This window comes from Balaenoptera musculus, chromosome 14, assembly GCF_009873245.2.
Source record: "Balaenoptera musculus isolate JJ_BM4_2016_0621 chromosome 14, mBalMus1.pri.v3, whole genome shotgun sequence".
Classification (NCBI taxonomy): domain Eukaryota; kingdom Metazoa; phylum Chordata; class Mammalia; order Artiodactyla; family Balaenopteridae; genus Balaenoptera; species Balaenoptera musculus.
This window is the reverse complement of record NC_045798.1, coordinates 15422349-15438439: the sequence shown is the minus strand read 5'-3', so window position 1 is coordinate 15438439 and position 16091 is coordinate 15422349. Positions and strand designations below refer to the sequence as shown.

The 16091-nt window shown below is 48.2% G+C and overlaps 2 protein-coding genes across 4 annotated transcripts in view; one reads left to right on the top strand and one right to left on the bottom strand.

Moving 5' to 3' along the window:
* Positions 1–165: 165 nt before the first annotated feature.
* CFAP73 (cilia and flagella associated protein 73) lies at positions 166–9335 on the bottom strand. The gene is made up of 7 exons (XM_036823621.1): positions 9280–9335; positions 7614–7722; positions 6592–6696; positions 6062–6262; positions 5321–5542; positions 4876–5034; positions 166–556 (listed from the first exon to the last, which is right to left on the bottom strand). Exons 1-7 carry the CDS (start codon positions 9333–9335, stop codon positions 479–481), a joined length of 930 nt encoding a protein of 309 aa, XP_036679516.1. The 3' UTR covers positions 166–478.
* RASAL1 (RAS protein activator like 1) overlaps positions 7639–16091 on the top strand; it is a 43556-nt gene continuing 35103 nt past the window's right edge. For all 3 annotated transcript variants that reach the window (XM_036823618.1, XM_036823617.1, XM_036823616.1), the window contains exon 1: positions 7639–7743. The gene's annotated coding sequence lies outside the window, so the exon portion shown is untranslated. The remainder of the gene's footprint in view (positions 7744–16091) is intronic.

Genomic DNA, 16091 nt, shown 5'->3' with positions numbered 1-16091 from the left:
ACAACTACTGAGCCTGTGCTCTAGAGCCCATGAGCCACAACTACTGAAGCCCACGTGCCACAACTACTGAAGCTCGTGCACCTAGAGCCCGTGCTCCGCAACAAGAGAAGCCACCACAATGAGAAGCCTGCATACTGCAACGAAGAGTAGCCCCCGCTCGCCACAACTAGAGAAAGCCTGTGCAGCAACAAAGACCCAATGCAGCCAGAAATAAATAAATAAATTTATAAAAAAAAAAAATCCCCCATCTGCCCTGGGTGGGAGGACCAGGTCCCAGGCCACATGGTGGATGTGGGATTGATGCCCCCTATGTAGCCCACATTTATTTAGTATTTGCTGTGTGCCCCTCATGCCCACCCCACTGCAATCTGAGCGGGCACAGCCCTCCCGTCTTTCTGGTGAGAGCCACTCAGCCTGTACCCCGCAGGAATTGTGTACCTCCTGGGGGCCCCTCCCCCACTGCTCACCTGGGTCAGTGTTAGGAGGCGGGGATGGAGGGCTTGGCCTGATGGAGGCCGGCCAGCATGGTGGAGAGGTCCAGGATGAAGAGCTTCACCTGGGGGTTCCGACACAGCCAGAGTCACATCCCAGCCTCTTGGGTGTCTGGTCCCCACCCCCCAAAACCCCAGAGGCTGCAAAGCAGGGGTGGGGGGTAGAGACCCTTATTAGACAGCAATGATGGTGGTTCCCTGGGGCAGTGAACTTGGCCTAAACCATTCTGGTTTTTAAAGCCTCAGTCCAAGCCTCCCAAACAGTTGATTCGCGGGCACCTTCAGTTTTCTAGCTGGCTATCAATCACCTGTATTATAGTTGAATTAGTATTTTCACTTGCATCAATTTTTTATTTTTTTCTTTTAATTGGATCAGTCGTATTCACTGGTGTATGACCTACTCTTATCTTCTCCATTGGGGGCCCTCCTTTATTTTGTTTTAATCTATTTATTGATATAAACTTAATGAACACCCACGGATCCACTGCCAAGACCTAGAACTTGATGGCAAACTTATCCTTGGGCTCTTCCTTCACATTTGTCACCGAAATAAACATCTGACAAGGAAACTCTCTCTCTACCAAAAGTGGAAAGAGATTAAATTACTCCTTGCCATAAGTAGGGGGTAACCGGAAAAATAACAAAATGAAAATGAAACCTGGTTACTCAATTCTGGCAGCTACCATTGCCCACAGAGGGTGTGAGCCCCCAGGCCCTGGAGACCAGGGAGTATTATGGGGGTTAAAGGCATAGTTGCCGCCCCCCCTCCCCACCCCCCTGGCATTGAACCTTTCTCCTTGGTAAGATCAGATGGTTGACTGAAAAAGCACTGGCTTTCCATCACCCTGATACCAAAACCAGAAAAAGATATCACACAAAGAAATTAATAGACCAATATCACTGATGAACATAGATGCAAAAATCTTGAACAAAATACTAGCAGACAGAATCCAACAGCACATTAAAAGGATCATACACCATGATCAAGAGGGATTTATCCCAGGGATGCAAGGATTCTTCAATATACACAAATCAATCAGTGTGATACACCATATTAGCAAATTACGGAATAAAAACCATATGATCCTCTCAATAGATGCAGAAAAAGCTTTTGACAAAATTCAAGACCCATTTATGATAAAAACTCTCCAGAAAATGGGCATAGAGGGAACCTACCTCAACATAATAAAGGCCATATATGACAAACCCACAGCAAGCATTGTACTCAATGGTGAAAAACACAGCATTTCCACTAAGATTAGGAACAAGACAAGGCTGTCCACTCTCAACCACTCTTATTCAACATAGTTTTTGAAGTCCTAGTCACAGCAATCAGAGAAGAGAAAGAAATAAAAGGAATACAAATTGGAAAAGAAGAAGTAAAACTGTCACTGTTTGCCGATGACATGATACTATACATAGAAAATCCTAAAGATGCCACCAGAAAACTACTAGAGCTAATCAATGAATTTGGTAAGGTTGCAGAATACAAAATTAATGCACAGAAATCTCTGGCATTCCCATACACCAACAATGAAAAATTAGAGAAGTTAAGGAAACATTCCCATTTACCATTGCAACAAAAAGAATAAAATACCTAGGAATAAACCTGCCTAAGGAGGTGAAAGACTTGTACTCAGAAAACTATAAAACACTGATGAAAGAAATCAAAGATGACATAAACAGATGGAGAAATACACCGTGTTCTTGGAAGAATCAATATTGTGAAAATGACTATACTGCCCAATGCAATCTACAGATTGAATGCAATCCCTAGCAAACTGCCAATGGCATTCTTCACAGAATTAGAACAAAAAATTTTACAATTCGTATGGAAACACAAAAGACCCCGAATAGCCAAAACAATCTTGAGAAAGGAAAACGGAGTAGGAGGAATCAGGCTCCCTGACTTCAAACTATACCACAAAGCTACAGTAATCAAGACAGTATGGTACTGGCACAAAAACAGAGATATAGATCAACGGTACAGGATAGAACGCCCAGAGATAAATCCACGCACATATGGGCACCTAATTTATGACAAATTACAAGAACATTCAATGAAGAAAAGACAGCCTCTTCAATAAGTGGTGCTGGGAAAACTGGACAGCTACATGTAAAAGAATGAAATTAGAACACTACCTAACATCATACACAAAAATAAACTCCAAATGGATTAAAGACTTAAATGTAAGACCAGACACTATAAAACTCTTAGAGGAAAACATAGGAAAAACACTCTTTGACATAAACCACAGCAAGATCTTGTTTGACCCACCTCCTAGAGTAATGGAAATAAAAACAAAAATAAACAAATGGGACTTAATTAAACTTAAGAGCTTTTGCACAGCAAAGGAAACCATAAACAAGACAAAAATACAACCCACAGAATGGGAGAAAATATTTGCAAATGAAACAATAGACAAAGGATTAATCTCCAAAATATACAAACAGCTCATGGAGCTCAATATCAAAAAAACAAACAATCCAGTTAAAAAATGGGCGGAAGACCTAAATAGACATTTCACCAAAGAAGACATACATGAAAAGATGCTCAACATCACTAATTATTAGAGAAATGCAAATCAAAACTACAATGAGATATCCCCTCACGCCGGTCAGAATAGCCATTATCAAAAAATCTAGAAACAATAAATGCTGGAAAGGGTGTGGTGAAAAGGGAACCCTCCTGCACTGTTGGTGGGAATGTAAATTGATACAGCCACTATGGAAAACAGTATGGAGGTTCCTTAAAAAACTAAAAATAGAACTACCATATGACCCAGCAATCCCACTACTGGGCATATACCCTGAGAAAACCATAATTCAAAAAGAGTCATGTACCACAATGTTCACTGCAGCACTGTTTACAATAGCCAGGACATGGAACCAGCCTAAATGTCCATCAACAGATGACTGGATAAAGAAGATGTGGCACATACATAGAATGGAATATTACTCAGCCATAAAAAGAAACGAAATTGAGTTATTTGTAGTGAGGTGGATGGACCTAGAGTCTGTCATACAGAGTGAAGTAAGTCAGAAAGAGAAAAAGAAATACCATACGCTAATGGATATATATGGAATCTAAAAAAAAAAAATGGTACTGATGAACCTAGTTGCAAGGCAGGAATAAAGAGGTAGACATAGAAAATGGACTTGAGGACATGGGGTGGGAGGGCGAAGCTGGGGCGAAGTGAGAGTAGCATCGACATATACACACTATGGAATGTGAAATAGCTGGCTGATGGGAAGCAGCAGCATAGCACAGGGAAATCGGCTCGGTGCTTTGCGATGACCTAGAGGGGTGGGATAGGGAGGATGGGACGGAGGCTCAAGAGGGAGGGGATATGGGGACATGTGTATGCATATGGCTGATTCACTTTGTTGTGCAACAGAAACTAACACAGTATTGCAATTATACTCCAATTATACTCCAATAAAGCAATTATACTCCAATAAATATTATACTCCAATAAAGCAGTTATACTCCAAAAAAGATCTATTAAAATAAAATAAAATAAAAGGACTGGCTTTTGCCTGTTGCTTCATATCGAGCCTCTGTCCCTCCTAGAGTCGTCTTTTGTACCTTGGGGTACCCGGGCCACACTTGAGAGAACAGTGGTGTACACATGAATCCACACGACTCAGGATGTGGCACAAAGGTAGGCTCCGGGGACCCAGTTCTTGGCATTTGGTTGGAATTCTGGCTGCAGGACAGGAGTGGGGATGGGATGGGGCAAAGGCGAGGGTGTTTCCTCCACTTCTCAAAGGAGCCATGCTTTGGGGACCCACTAGAATCAACAGAAGTGTCCAAAGTCAGAAACCCCCTCCCTCTGTTGTAAACCACGTCACATGTTCTACCACCTTGCAAACCCAAGTGAATAGAAAAGCCGGGCATACTTGGTACACAATGACATTTGTAATGCCATTGTGCAGAAAGAAAAAGCACTGTACAACGCTGCCCTCACGCTCCCCAGGGAAGCCAAGGCCTGACCATGCGGGAGCCAGAGGGTTAGGGACTAATTAAAAGTGAGTCTCCATCTCCTGGTTTCTTATCGATGTCTCGTTTGTGTTTTAGATCCTGAGACAGAAGAACTCTTGGCATAACTGTATTGTACCCATCAGTATATACCCCGGCCTCCTGCACAGTGAGGGCACTGAGACCCAGAGAGGATCCAACTTCCTTCTGACCTCATAGCAGGTGACCAGCAGAGCCAAGACCAACCCAGGGCTCCCGGGCAGGGGGCTAGGCGGCCACGGAGCTAGGAGACTGGGCTCTGATCGCAGAGGGTCATGCTTAACCCAGAGAAGGCGGGATTTCAGGCACCATGATATTCCCAACGGTTAGGGGGCTGGAGGTGACATAAAGAGGGATCCTCACCTGCTCCAGATGCCCCTCGGTGTCCTCGATGTCCAGGGCAGGTGGCCGCCTCTGGTGCTGGCACACTAGCTGGAACAGGTTGAGTGCTGCCATCCTGGTGCGTCCCAGGAGCAGGGTCTTCTCAGCCGCGGTGTTCTGGATCTGAATACACTTGGATTCCTGGAGAACACCCGCCCCCTTCCCCATTAAGGTGTGAGCTGGCCTGAGGAGGGCTGGGGCCACATTCGCGTCCACTTCCCACCAGTCATAGATGCCCCTAGGTGCTATCAGGGAGAGAGGAGTGCTGGACTCGGGTGTCAAGTTCTCATAGGAAGGGCCTCCTGCGCCCTAAAGTTCTTTCCGATGCCTGAAACCTGCCCATGAACGAAGCGTTGCCCCATATGGCACTCCTCCCGGCGGTGGGAGGCTGGGGTCCCTGGCGCCCACCTCCTCCCGGCGGCGGTACCCAGTGCAGCGTGCGCTCCCGCGCCGCCTCCAGTTGCTCCAGCAGTTGCGCTCGCCGCTGGCCCTGCCTCAGCAGCTCGTCCTGCCAGGCGTCCCGCAGCCGCTGCAGCCGCGCGCGCGCCTCCCCCAGCTCCGCGAGCCGCTGGCGCTCCGTGAGCCTCAGCGCCGCCTGCGTGTCGGCCAGGCAGTCGAAGCGCGCCACCAGCTCGGGGACCTCTTGGAACTGGGATGGGGTCGGGAGGGGGACTCACTGGGACTGCAGCCCCCCTGCCCTTCCCCGCCCTACCACCCCCCGCACCTCCTCAGCCCAACTGTGAAATGGGGGCATCACACAGCCCCTGCCCCAGAAGTGTGATTACTCAGGCCCCTCCCCACCTCCACCATCAAGCCTAGCTAAGCTTCACTGCCTGTGATTAATACTAAGTCACTGTTTCATTCAACTAATACTGAGTGTTTGGATTCCCCCTCCCCCCACCTGCCAGTGTGTCCTTGAGTAAGTTATCTTTCTGAGCCTCAGTTGCCCCATCTGTAAAATGGGATTGGCAATAACAAGACTCACTTCACTGGACTTTGGGGAGAATTCAAGAACAAAGCGTGTTCCTGACATACAGTTAGTGCTCAATAAGTGGTGACTCCTGGCATACACTCAGCGCTCCAGTAGTGCACACTTCCAAAGCCGTCCCTGAGGATGCCTGGGGCTGCACGTGGCGCTGAACACCAAAACCTCCTGCAGGGCGCTCACCTCGGGCAGCTGCTCCAGTACTTGCCCCAGCAGGCGCGCGCAGGGCTCGAGGCGCCAAAGCCGGCGCTGAAGCCGCGCGCGCTCCCGCTGCAGCTCCTCCAGCTGAGCCCGAAGCCGCAGCGCCTCCGCCTCCCGGCGGCCGGCCAGTTGCCGCTCCTCCGCCGCCCTCCGCAGTGCGCGGCTGCGCCGGGCCTCGGCATCCTGGGAAGGAGGGATGGAGAGGAGGCGACGACCGCCAGGACTTGGGAGCCTGCGTAGCTTGCCGCATCCACTCCGCCCCAACATTCGCACGCTGAGTCACGGGTTGCAAACAGATGGCCCGCGGGCCAAATCCAGCCAGAATCTCGGATTTTGGTCCCTCACTCCTCTCCCACTCTTTTTAAAATGCTTCAGGCAGTGAGTGTGTATTTCCCACCACTCCCTTTTGTATTGGTAAGCCCACTTTTTAAGTTTATGTGAGCGGTCTGGCTCCTTTAGGATTGTGACTTTGTGACCCTCTGCCCTGCCTCCCCCCAGCAGGCTCCACCTACCTGCAAAAACTTTTCAAAGCGGACAAAGGACCCCTTTAACTCCTGCTCTTTCTGTTCCAATTGTTCCCACCGCTGTTTCAGGGATGCCTTCATAGTCTGGAACACCTGGGGGGTAAGGAGTGGGTGTCCGTGGTGTTTGGGGTTTCAAGTCATCCAGTGCTTTCACATTCACACTTAACCTCGCTCATCCTTTGCCCTTAATCTTTTTTTTTTTTTTGGCTGCGCTTGCGGCATGTGGCATCTTAGTTCCCCGACCAGGGATCAAACGCATGCCCCCTGCAGTGGAAGCGTGGAGTCCTAACCACTGGACCACCAGGGAAGTCCCTTTTGCCCTTAATCTTGTCACTGCACCCTTGCTCAAATCCACCCGTCGCTCCCACCACCCACGATGAAGCCCAAATTCCCTCCTGTAGCCCCTGCGTGTCAGCATTCCTGCTTTTCCTTGGGGCCTCATCTTACCCTCTCTTCTCCGATACTGTCTTCTAGCCTCTTACCCACCTGTGTTTTGTCCTTGCCTTCCTGTCTTTGTATATGCTGCTCCCTCTGCCTGTTTCTCCCTCCTAACCCTGTCCCCCTTTGCTGGATAAGCCGACTTGCCCTTCAGCGTTCCCTAAGACATCACTTCCTCCAGGAAGTCCTCCATGACCACCCCTGTGTAGAGATAGGGGCTTTCTCTGGGCTCCCACAGCCCCTGCTCAGTGCTTCCCCCCTCACAGCCATCACCACCTGGACACTTGTCTGTCCCCTTTTCTAAGCTGTGAGCCCATGAGGGCAGGGATTGTGGTGAGACCTCTAGATCCCAGTGCAGTGCCCTGCATGCAGTAGCTGCTCAATGCACATTTATTTGCACGAACCACTGATCTCATTTGATCCCCATTTGACAGACGAGGAAACCAAGGCTCAGGACGGTGATGATTTGTCTCAGACCTTGTAGTAATAACTTGGCTCCATCACTTTCCCCTCTTTTTTTTTTTAAGGGGGAGTGTCCCAAAAAGTTTCAGGGACTGCACTGAGTGGCTCACCTCCTTCTGGGCCTGAAGGCCCTGGTCCGCATCCACTAGTTCCTGCCTCTTCTCCAAGAGACGCAGCAGTGGCGGTGGGACGTGGTCCACATTCCGCCCCTGGATCTTCCTGGAGGGGTTCAAGGAAGAGGTAAGGGTGAAGGAGGCAAGAGTCAGGGCCCCCTAACTCCCCACTGGTGCCTGACATACCCCCATTAGCCACCTCCTGGCTGTTGAATTTTTCATTCATTCAACAAATTGTCCCGAGCACCTACTCTGTACCAGGCACTGTTCTAGGCACTGGGGATGCAGCCCTGATCAAGACAGACAGATCCCTGCCCTCCAGGAGCTGCCATCCCGCTGGGGGCCACAGAAAAAAGCTAGCAAATAATAATAAATAATGCTAGGACATGGCGGGTGCTAAGATGAAAAATTCAGCAGACTGAAGGAAATCTCTCAATAGGGAGATAGAAAAGTCTCTATGGGGGGGACATCTGAGCAGAAACTTGAAGGGGAAGAGGGAGGGAGCCATGTGGATACCGCAGGGAACAGAGTCTAGGCCGAGGGAATGGCCAATGCCAAACCCCAAGGGAAGGACCTTGGTGTGTAGAAGGAGCTGCCAGGAGGCCAGTGCAGTTGGAGGGGAGGGAGGAACAGAGAGAAGGGAAGTGAGACCAGGGAAGTTGTGAGGGTGAGACTGCGGTGGGCCGTGATGAGGGGAGACTTTGGCCTTGACTCTGAGTGAGGTGGGAGGCATGGGAGGGTTTGGAGCAGAGGAGGGAACCCCCTCTGGCTACTGTGGGGAGCAAGGACAATAGGAGGGGCAGGGCAGCTGCAGGGGACCAGGGACGGGTCACAGGATAATGCGGAGAGGATGGGGCTCTGATCTGGGTGGGTGCAGTAGAGAGGTAAGGAGGGGTCGGTTCTGGATACCACTGGAGAGCAGAGCTGATGGGGTGATGAGAGGGTGAGAAAGGAGTCGAAGGGGAACCTAGATGCTGGAAGGATGTTGCTGATAGTGGGCTGAGTGGGGAGCAGGGAGATCAGCTCTTCGCTAAGGCCAAGTTGAGACTGAGCTGCCTATTGACCTCGCGGGGAGGATCCAGAGGGAGGCTGGGATCTGGAGCCAGGCTGACGGGGGAGAGGAGGGGCTGGACACAGCTCCGCAGGGTCGGCTGTGCAGGGAGCAGAAGGGGTGCACTACCATTCCACTAGGCAAGGGTTTCCCAGCTCTGGTCTAGGGGAAACCCTCCCATTTTACTGATTCTGAGACTGAAGATGGGGCCCCCGGCCACACTGCTGAAACAAGGCAGGCACCGGACAAGCTTCCTCCACCCTTCCTTTAAAATGCAGTTTGCAGTGAGAGGGGGCAAGAGCTCAAAGAGTAATTCCCTCCCACCTTGGATCAAATGATATAATCTCAGCTGGATATCAACTAGGGATGGGGATCAGGAACAGATGAGAGACCTGAGCCATTGACCCAGCTCTGCCCTAACTACCCCTGAGACCTTGTGGAAATTGCCATTTCCTTCGGAGCTTCAGTTTCTTCCTCTATGAAGTGGGGGGCAATAATCCCCCACCAAGAACTGCCCGAGGAAGCCAGAACCCAGGGGTAGGGGGAAGGGAGGGATCGTCCCACCTGCTCCTGCCCTCCTTTCAGCCCTCCCTGCCACTCCACGCCACTCACGTAGACAGTTTCTCTTGCAAGGCCAGTCGGAAATATTTCTCCCAGGGCACAGCCATTCTCCTGGCAATTGCCCCAGGCTTGCTTGCTTTCTGGAGTTTTGCACTAGCCTAGAGGAGGCCCTGGAGGGTTCTGATGGAGGGGTTGCACGCTCAGTATTCCCGGAAGGCAGCCACCCAGCCAGCCTCGGTCGCCCGGGCAACCAACGACACAACATTCCATTGCCTGCCTGAGGCCTGGAGAATCCACCCGGAGAGGGAGAGAGAGGGGGCTGCAGGGAGGGGAACATCTTCTGCCCCTTCTGGAGTAGGCTTGAACTCCCAATCTAAACTGAGGTGCAGCGAACAGGACGTGGGTCTCTTGGCCAAGAATTTGCCCCTCTTGGTGCCCCATGTCTGGTCAAACCTCTTCCTGGATGGGTGGGATGGGGCCTCACTAATGTAGTTGTGTGCTCAGATGTCTGTTCAAATGAGTAATTATTGGGCACCCACTGTTTGCCAGGTCCTTGGGGGGCAGGCATTCACTCCCTGGCAAGGTGCTGAGGTCCTACTATGTTCCAGCCCTTTGATGGTCCACTCCCATTGCTGGGGATGGTGCTACCCTAGCCTTGTCTCACGGAGCCCCCAGCCTCGTTAGGGAGATAAAGCAGAGGGGCCATCAGCACTACCTGGTGGAAACCAACTTGGAAGGGACCCATAATCTGCATTTGGAGGATGGGGGGTAGGGGAGGAGGTGACTAGTTTGCGCAATTACAGTGGGTCAGACACTGCCCTGAGTACTCTACTTACGGTATCTAATTTAATCTTTAAAACAGAACTGCCGGGAGTGGTAATAGGGAAAAGTACCCAGAGTAATATTACAAATACTCATGGGTCCTCCAACTGGAAATAACAAACACGAGCGTCTTGTCCTCTTTGTTTCCAATCGTTTTATTTTTCCGTTTTAAATAATTTGTTTTTTCATGTAAGGAAATGTATTTTCTTTTTGTAGAGTAACACTTTTTAAAAAATTTTTATTGAGGTATAATTGATTTACACTGTTGTGTTAATTTCTTCTGTACAGCAAAGTGATTCAGTTATATATGATTCAGTTATACATATATATGTATTCTTTTTCATACTCTTTTCCATTATGGTTTATCACAGGATATTGAATATAGTTCCCTGTGGTAGGGGAACAAAGTAGGACTTCGTTGTTTATCCATTCTATATATAATAGTTTGCATCTGCTAATCCCAAACTTCCAATCCATCCCTCCCCTACCCCCCTTCCCTTTGGCAACCATAAGTCTGTTCTCTATATCTGTGGGTCTGTTTTTGTTTCGTAGATAAGTTCATTTGTGTCATATTTTAGATTCCACATATATGTGATATCATATGGTATTTGTCTTTCCCTTTCTGACTTACTTCACTTAGTGTGATAATCTCTACGTCCATCCATGTTGCTGCAAATGGCATTATTTCATTCTTTTTTATGGCTGAGTAGTATTCCACTGTATATATGTACACCACATCTTCTTTATCCATTCATCTGCTGATGGACATTTAGGTTGTTTCCATGTCTTGACTATTGTAAATAGTGCTGCTATGAACACTGGAGTGCATGTATCTTTTCAAATTAGAGTTTTGTCCGGATATATGCCCAGGAGTAGAATTGCTGGATCATATGGTAACTCTATTTTTAGTTTTTTGAGGACTCTCCATACTGTTTTCCATAGTGACTGCACCAATTTACGTTCCTACCAACAGTGTAGGAGGGTTCCCTCTTCTCCACACCCTCTCCAGCATTTGTTTGTGGTTTTTTCCATAAATTTATTTTTTTATCTATTTATGTTTGGCTGAATTGGGTCGTCGCTTCTGTGCGTGGGCTTCCTCTAGCTGCAGCGAGCAGGGGCTACTCTTCATTGTGGCGCGCGGGCTTCTCATTGTGGTGGCTTCTCTCGTTGCAGAGCACGGGCTCTAGGCATGCAGACTTCAGTAGTTGTGGCATGCGGGCTCAGTAGTTGTGGCGTACGGGCTCTAGAGCGCAGGCTCAGTAGTTGTGGTGCATGGGCTTCGTTGCTCCTTGGCATGTGGGATCTTCCTGGATCAGGGCTCGAACCCATGTCCCCTGCATTGGCAGGCTGATTCCCAACCATTGTGCCATCAGGGAAGCCTCCAGCATTTGTTACTTGTAGACTTTTTAAATGGCCATTCTGACCAGTGTGAGGGGGTTAGAGTAACACTATTTTAAAAATACTATAGTTACTGTAATGCCTACATCGTTAAAACACCCCCAAGCATTTTGTTAGAGCATATTAAAAAAAAGAAAGATGGAGCTAAAATAATGCACATTTTGTCTTTGAGCATTTTGCATTAAGTTGTACATACTATTTTTCTGCATAAATTGATGCAAAGTTACAAGATTCATGAGCTAAGTTTTCTTGATTTAAAAAATACTGAGGTAGAATTCACATAGAGTAAAATTCAGTTTTTTCCACATGCAGTTCTGTGGGTTTTAGCAAATGCATAAAGTCGTGTAACCATCACAGTTAAGATGCAAAATATTTCCATCACCCCAAAAAGTCCTCATGTCCCTTTGTAATCAACCCTTGTCCCCACCCAGCCCCTGGCAACCACTGACCTGTTCTCTATCCCTATAGATTTGCCTTTTCTAGACCATCATCCATGGAATTTATATACTTTATAGCCTTTCGAGTCTGGCTTCTTTCACTGAGCAATATTCATTTGAGATTCATATTGACGTGTGTATATTGACATGTATTTTTCACTGCTGAGTAGTATTTGATAACATACTATAGTTTATTTATCCTCCACTTGGGTTATTGCTAATTCTGGGCAGTTATAAATATAGCCTGTTTCATGTGCAGTTTTTCTTTGTGAACAGAAGCTTTCATTTCACTTGCATATTTACATATGAGTACGATTGATGGGTCATATAGTAAGTGCATGTTCAACTGTATAAAAAACTGCAAATCTGTTTTTCAAAGTTTTTATATTCACACTAGCAATGCACGAGAGTTCTGATTGCTCCATCTCCTCACCAGCAGTTGGTACTGTCAGTTTTTGTAAAAGTCATTCTAAAAGATGGGTAGCTGTATGGATACGGCTTTTTTTTTTTTTTTTTTGATTTATTTATGGCTGTGTTGGGTCTTCGTTGCATGTGGGCTTTCTCTAGTTGCGGAGAGTGGGGACTACGTCGTTGCAGTGCGCTGGCTTCTCATTGCGGTGGCTTCTCTTTGTTGCAGAGCACAGGCTCTAGGCGCGCCAGCTTCAGTAGTTGTGGCACTCTGGCTCAGTAGTTGTGGTGCGCGGGCTTAGTTGCTCCACGGCATGTGGGATCTTCCCAGACCAGGGCTCAAACCCGTGTCCTCTCCATTGACAGGTGGATTCTTAACCACTGTGCCACCAGGGAAGCCCCAGCTTTTTTATTTACAAATAATTGTAGATTCCTGTGCAGTTTAAGAAATAAAAAGAGAGATTCCATACTGCTTCACCCAGTTTCCCCCAATGGTGACATCTTGCACAGCAACAGTTCAGATCACAACAAGGATATTGACATTGTTACAATCCACCCACCTTATTCAAAATGCTCAGTTTTATAAGCACTCGTGTGTGTGTGTATTTAGTTCTATGCAATTTTACAATTTATTTATTTATTTGGCCACATAGCCGGCTTAATGGGATCTTAGTTCCCTGCCAGGATCCAAACCCAGGCCCCCGGCAGTGGAAAGATCTGAGGTCCTAACCACTGGACCGCCAGGGAATTCCCCTCATTCTATGCAACTTTATCACATGTCCATTTCTATGACCGCCACTGTCCAGATAAGAGCATTCATCATGAGGATGCCTTCAAAGCCAACCTTATATAGCCACACCCATCCCCCTCCCTCCTGCCTTCCTAATCCCTGACAACCATTCATCTGTTCTCCATCTGTATTACTCTGTCATGTCAGGGGTGTTGTATAGTAATTGGAATCATATACTATGTAACCTTCTGAGATTGGCTTTTTTCACTCAGCATCATTCTCTCTCTTTTTTTATGGATGAAGAAATTTTATTTTTTATTTTTAAAAAAATATTTAATTAATTTATTTATTATGTCTGTACCGGGTCTTCATTGTGGCACACGGGATCTTCACTGCAGCATGTGGGATCTTTTAGTTGTGGCATGTGGACTCTTAGTTGCGGCATGCATGTGGGATCTAGTTCCTTGACCAGGGAATGAACCTGGAGCCCTTGCACTGGGGGGCATGGAGTCTTACCCACTGGACCACCAGGGAAGTCCCTCAACATCATTCTCTTGAGATCCATGCTGGTTGTTACAGGTTGTTTTTTTTTTTTTTTTTTTGATTGCTGAGTAGCATTCCATGGGATGGATATACCTCAGTTTGTTTAATCACTCATGTTGGAGGATATTTGGGTTGTTTCCTATCTTTGGCTATTGTGAATAAGGCCACTGTGAAGATTCCTGTCCTGGTTTTTGAGTGAACATAAGTTTTCATTTCTCTGCTATAGAAGCCCAAGAGCGCAATTGCTGGGTCATATGGTAAGTGCCATTTAGGGTTTTTGTTTTTTGGGTTTTTTTAAATTAAGAAACTGCCATATTCTTTTCCAGAATGGCTGTACCATTTTATATTCCCACTAGCAATGTATAAGTGATCCAGTTTTTTTCTACATCCTCACTGCCATCACTACTTTTTTTCTTTTAAAGATTTATTGATTGACTGATTGATTGCTATGTTGGGTCTTCGTTTCTGTGCGAGGACTTTCTCTAGTTGCGGTAAGCGGGGGCCACTCTTCATCGCGGTGTGCGGGCCTCTCACTATCGTGGCCTCTCTTGTTGCGGAGCACAGGCTCCAGACGTGCAGGCTCAGTAGTTGTGGCTCACGGGCCTAGTTGCCCCGCGGCATGTGGGATCTTCCCAGACCAGGGCTCGAACCCGTGTCCCCTGCATTAGCAGGCAGATTCTCAACCACTGCGCCACCAGGGAAGCCCCCATCACTATTTTTTGTTTTAGCCATTCTGATCAGTGTGTAGCATTATCTTTGTGGTTTTACGTTGCATCTCTCTACTGGCTAATGATGATGAACATCTTTTATGTGCTTATTTGCCATCTGTATATCCTTTTCAGCAAAATATCTGTTCGTGTCTGTTGCCTATGTCCTAACTGGATTTTTTTAACTGTTGAGTTTTGAGCCTTCTCTGAATATTCTAGATATATGTCTGGATGTTCCAGATAGCCCTCTGTTGAATATTTTCTCCCAGTCTGTAGCTTGTCTTTTTATTCTCTTCACATGGTCTTTTGCAAAGTTTTAAATTGTGATGAGATCCAATTTGCCACTTTTTCCTTTGTGGATTGTGCTTTTGGTGTCAAGTCTAAGGCGGGTTTTGAACTCAGGCCATCTGGGTGTGGAGTCCACCCTCTTAACCACAACACTCCAGATAGAGTTGAGCCCTTTTTGGATCTTTTCCTCCTTAGACCCATTCCCTTCCTTCCATCCCTAGAGAATACCATCATCTTGAAGCTGGTGTGAATCTTCCCTTCTTAATTTCTCTTCTTTTAGAGGTGGTTTTTTTGACAATGTTTATTGAGCACCTTCTATGTGCCAGGCACTGTGTGAGGATACAGCAGTGGATAAGACAAAACCTGCCTTCATGGGTCTTAGAGGCTAATGGGGAGGCCAGGTGAATCAAATCACCCTGCAAATATGTCATTACATGCTGATAGGATTGCCAGGGGAGGTGCAGAAGTGCAAGAGGGAGTCAGGGAGGTCTCCTTGAGGAAGTGACATGTAAACCCAGACCTGAAGGGTTTGGGGGGGTGAGTAGAGGAGAGGAGGGGTATCCAAGTATTGGGAACAGCATGTGCAAAGGCCCTGAGGCAAGAGGATATGGCCCCTCCTAGAAGAGAACAAAGGTCTGTAGGTAGGTGTGCAGAATTCTAGGATGAGGGTGCAGGTCAGGACTGCACAGGGCCAGGAAGGGCAATACCCGGGCTAGAAGTGACAAACGGAATGGAGGTTCAGGGGGGTTAAGTGACTCCTCCGAGAACACACAGGCTGAGAAGGTGCTGGGCCCTGGGGGTTTGTTTATATAGAGATAACCCATCCCTGCTGTGGAACTGCTCATGGCTTGGAGGGAGGCGAGGAGGTCCCTACACACTGTCTTCAGAAGGCTGGAGCTGTGGCTTTAGCTCTGTGGCCAGTGGATCTACCCCCCCACCCACGCCTCAGCATTCCTCTCTGTTAAATGGGGCATTGCTTTTCCAAATGCTTCCGGGGCTCCCCTGCCAAGCTGGCTGAGGCAGGGCCTCCCCCCTGTCTCTTGTCTCCACGTCCTGGGGATGGGTGGGGTGGAGCTGCTAAGTGACAGCAAGACACAATTTCTCAGCTGGCCTTGCCCTTGGCCACAAAGCCACAAGCTCTGGAAATATCCACTCTCCCCACCCCCCCATTCCCCCAACCCCCAGTCTCACGCTTGGGCAGCTTCCCCCTTCCTACTTCTCCATTCCAAAGCGGGGGCAGGGGAGGGCACTTTGTGGAGTTGGGCTGAGGAAGGAGGAAGCCGGGGTGCAGCCTGCAGACGCACACCTTGTCTTCAGGCTGTGGGAAGCGGAGACTTACAGGCCCTGCTTCCTCGGCAGCCAGCCCGCAAGAGGGGCTTTGGAAATCCTGCCCACTCCTCCCACTGCCGCCTCCTGTCTGTCCCACGTGGCTTCCTGCCCGGAATCGTGCCTGGCACTCACAAACGAGGCTTTGTGTTCCCGAGATAAAGATCACGCTCCTCACCCCCAACCTGGTTCCGGGCTGGTCTG

Bases quoted from the DNA above. Each gene is read 5' to 3' on its own strand.
- CFAP73 (XM_036823621.1), bottom strand. From the start codon at position 9,335: ATGGCTGTGCCCTGGGAGAAATATTTCCGACTGGCCTTGCAAGAGAAA. The intron at 5,543-6,061 runs GTGAGCGCCCTG...ACCCCATCCCAG, and splicing joins TACTGGAGCAGCTGCCCGAG to TTCCAAGAGGTCCCCGAGCT. The intron at 557-4,875 runs GTGAGGATCCCT...CGGAACCCCCAG, and splicing joins CCGAGGGGCATCTGGAGCAG to GTGAAGCTCTTCATCCTGGA.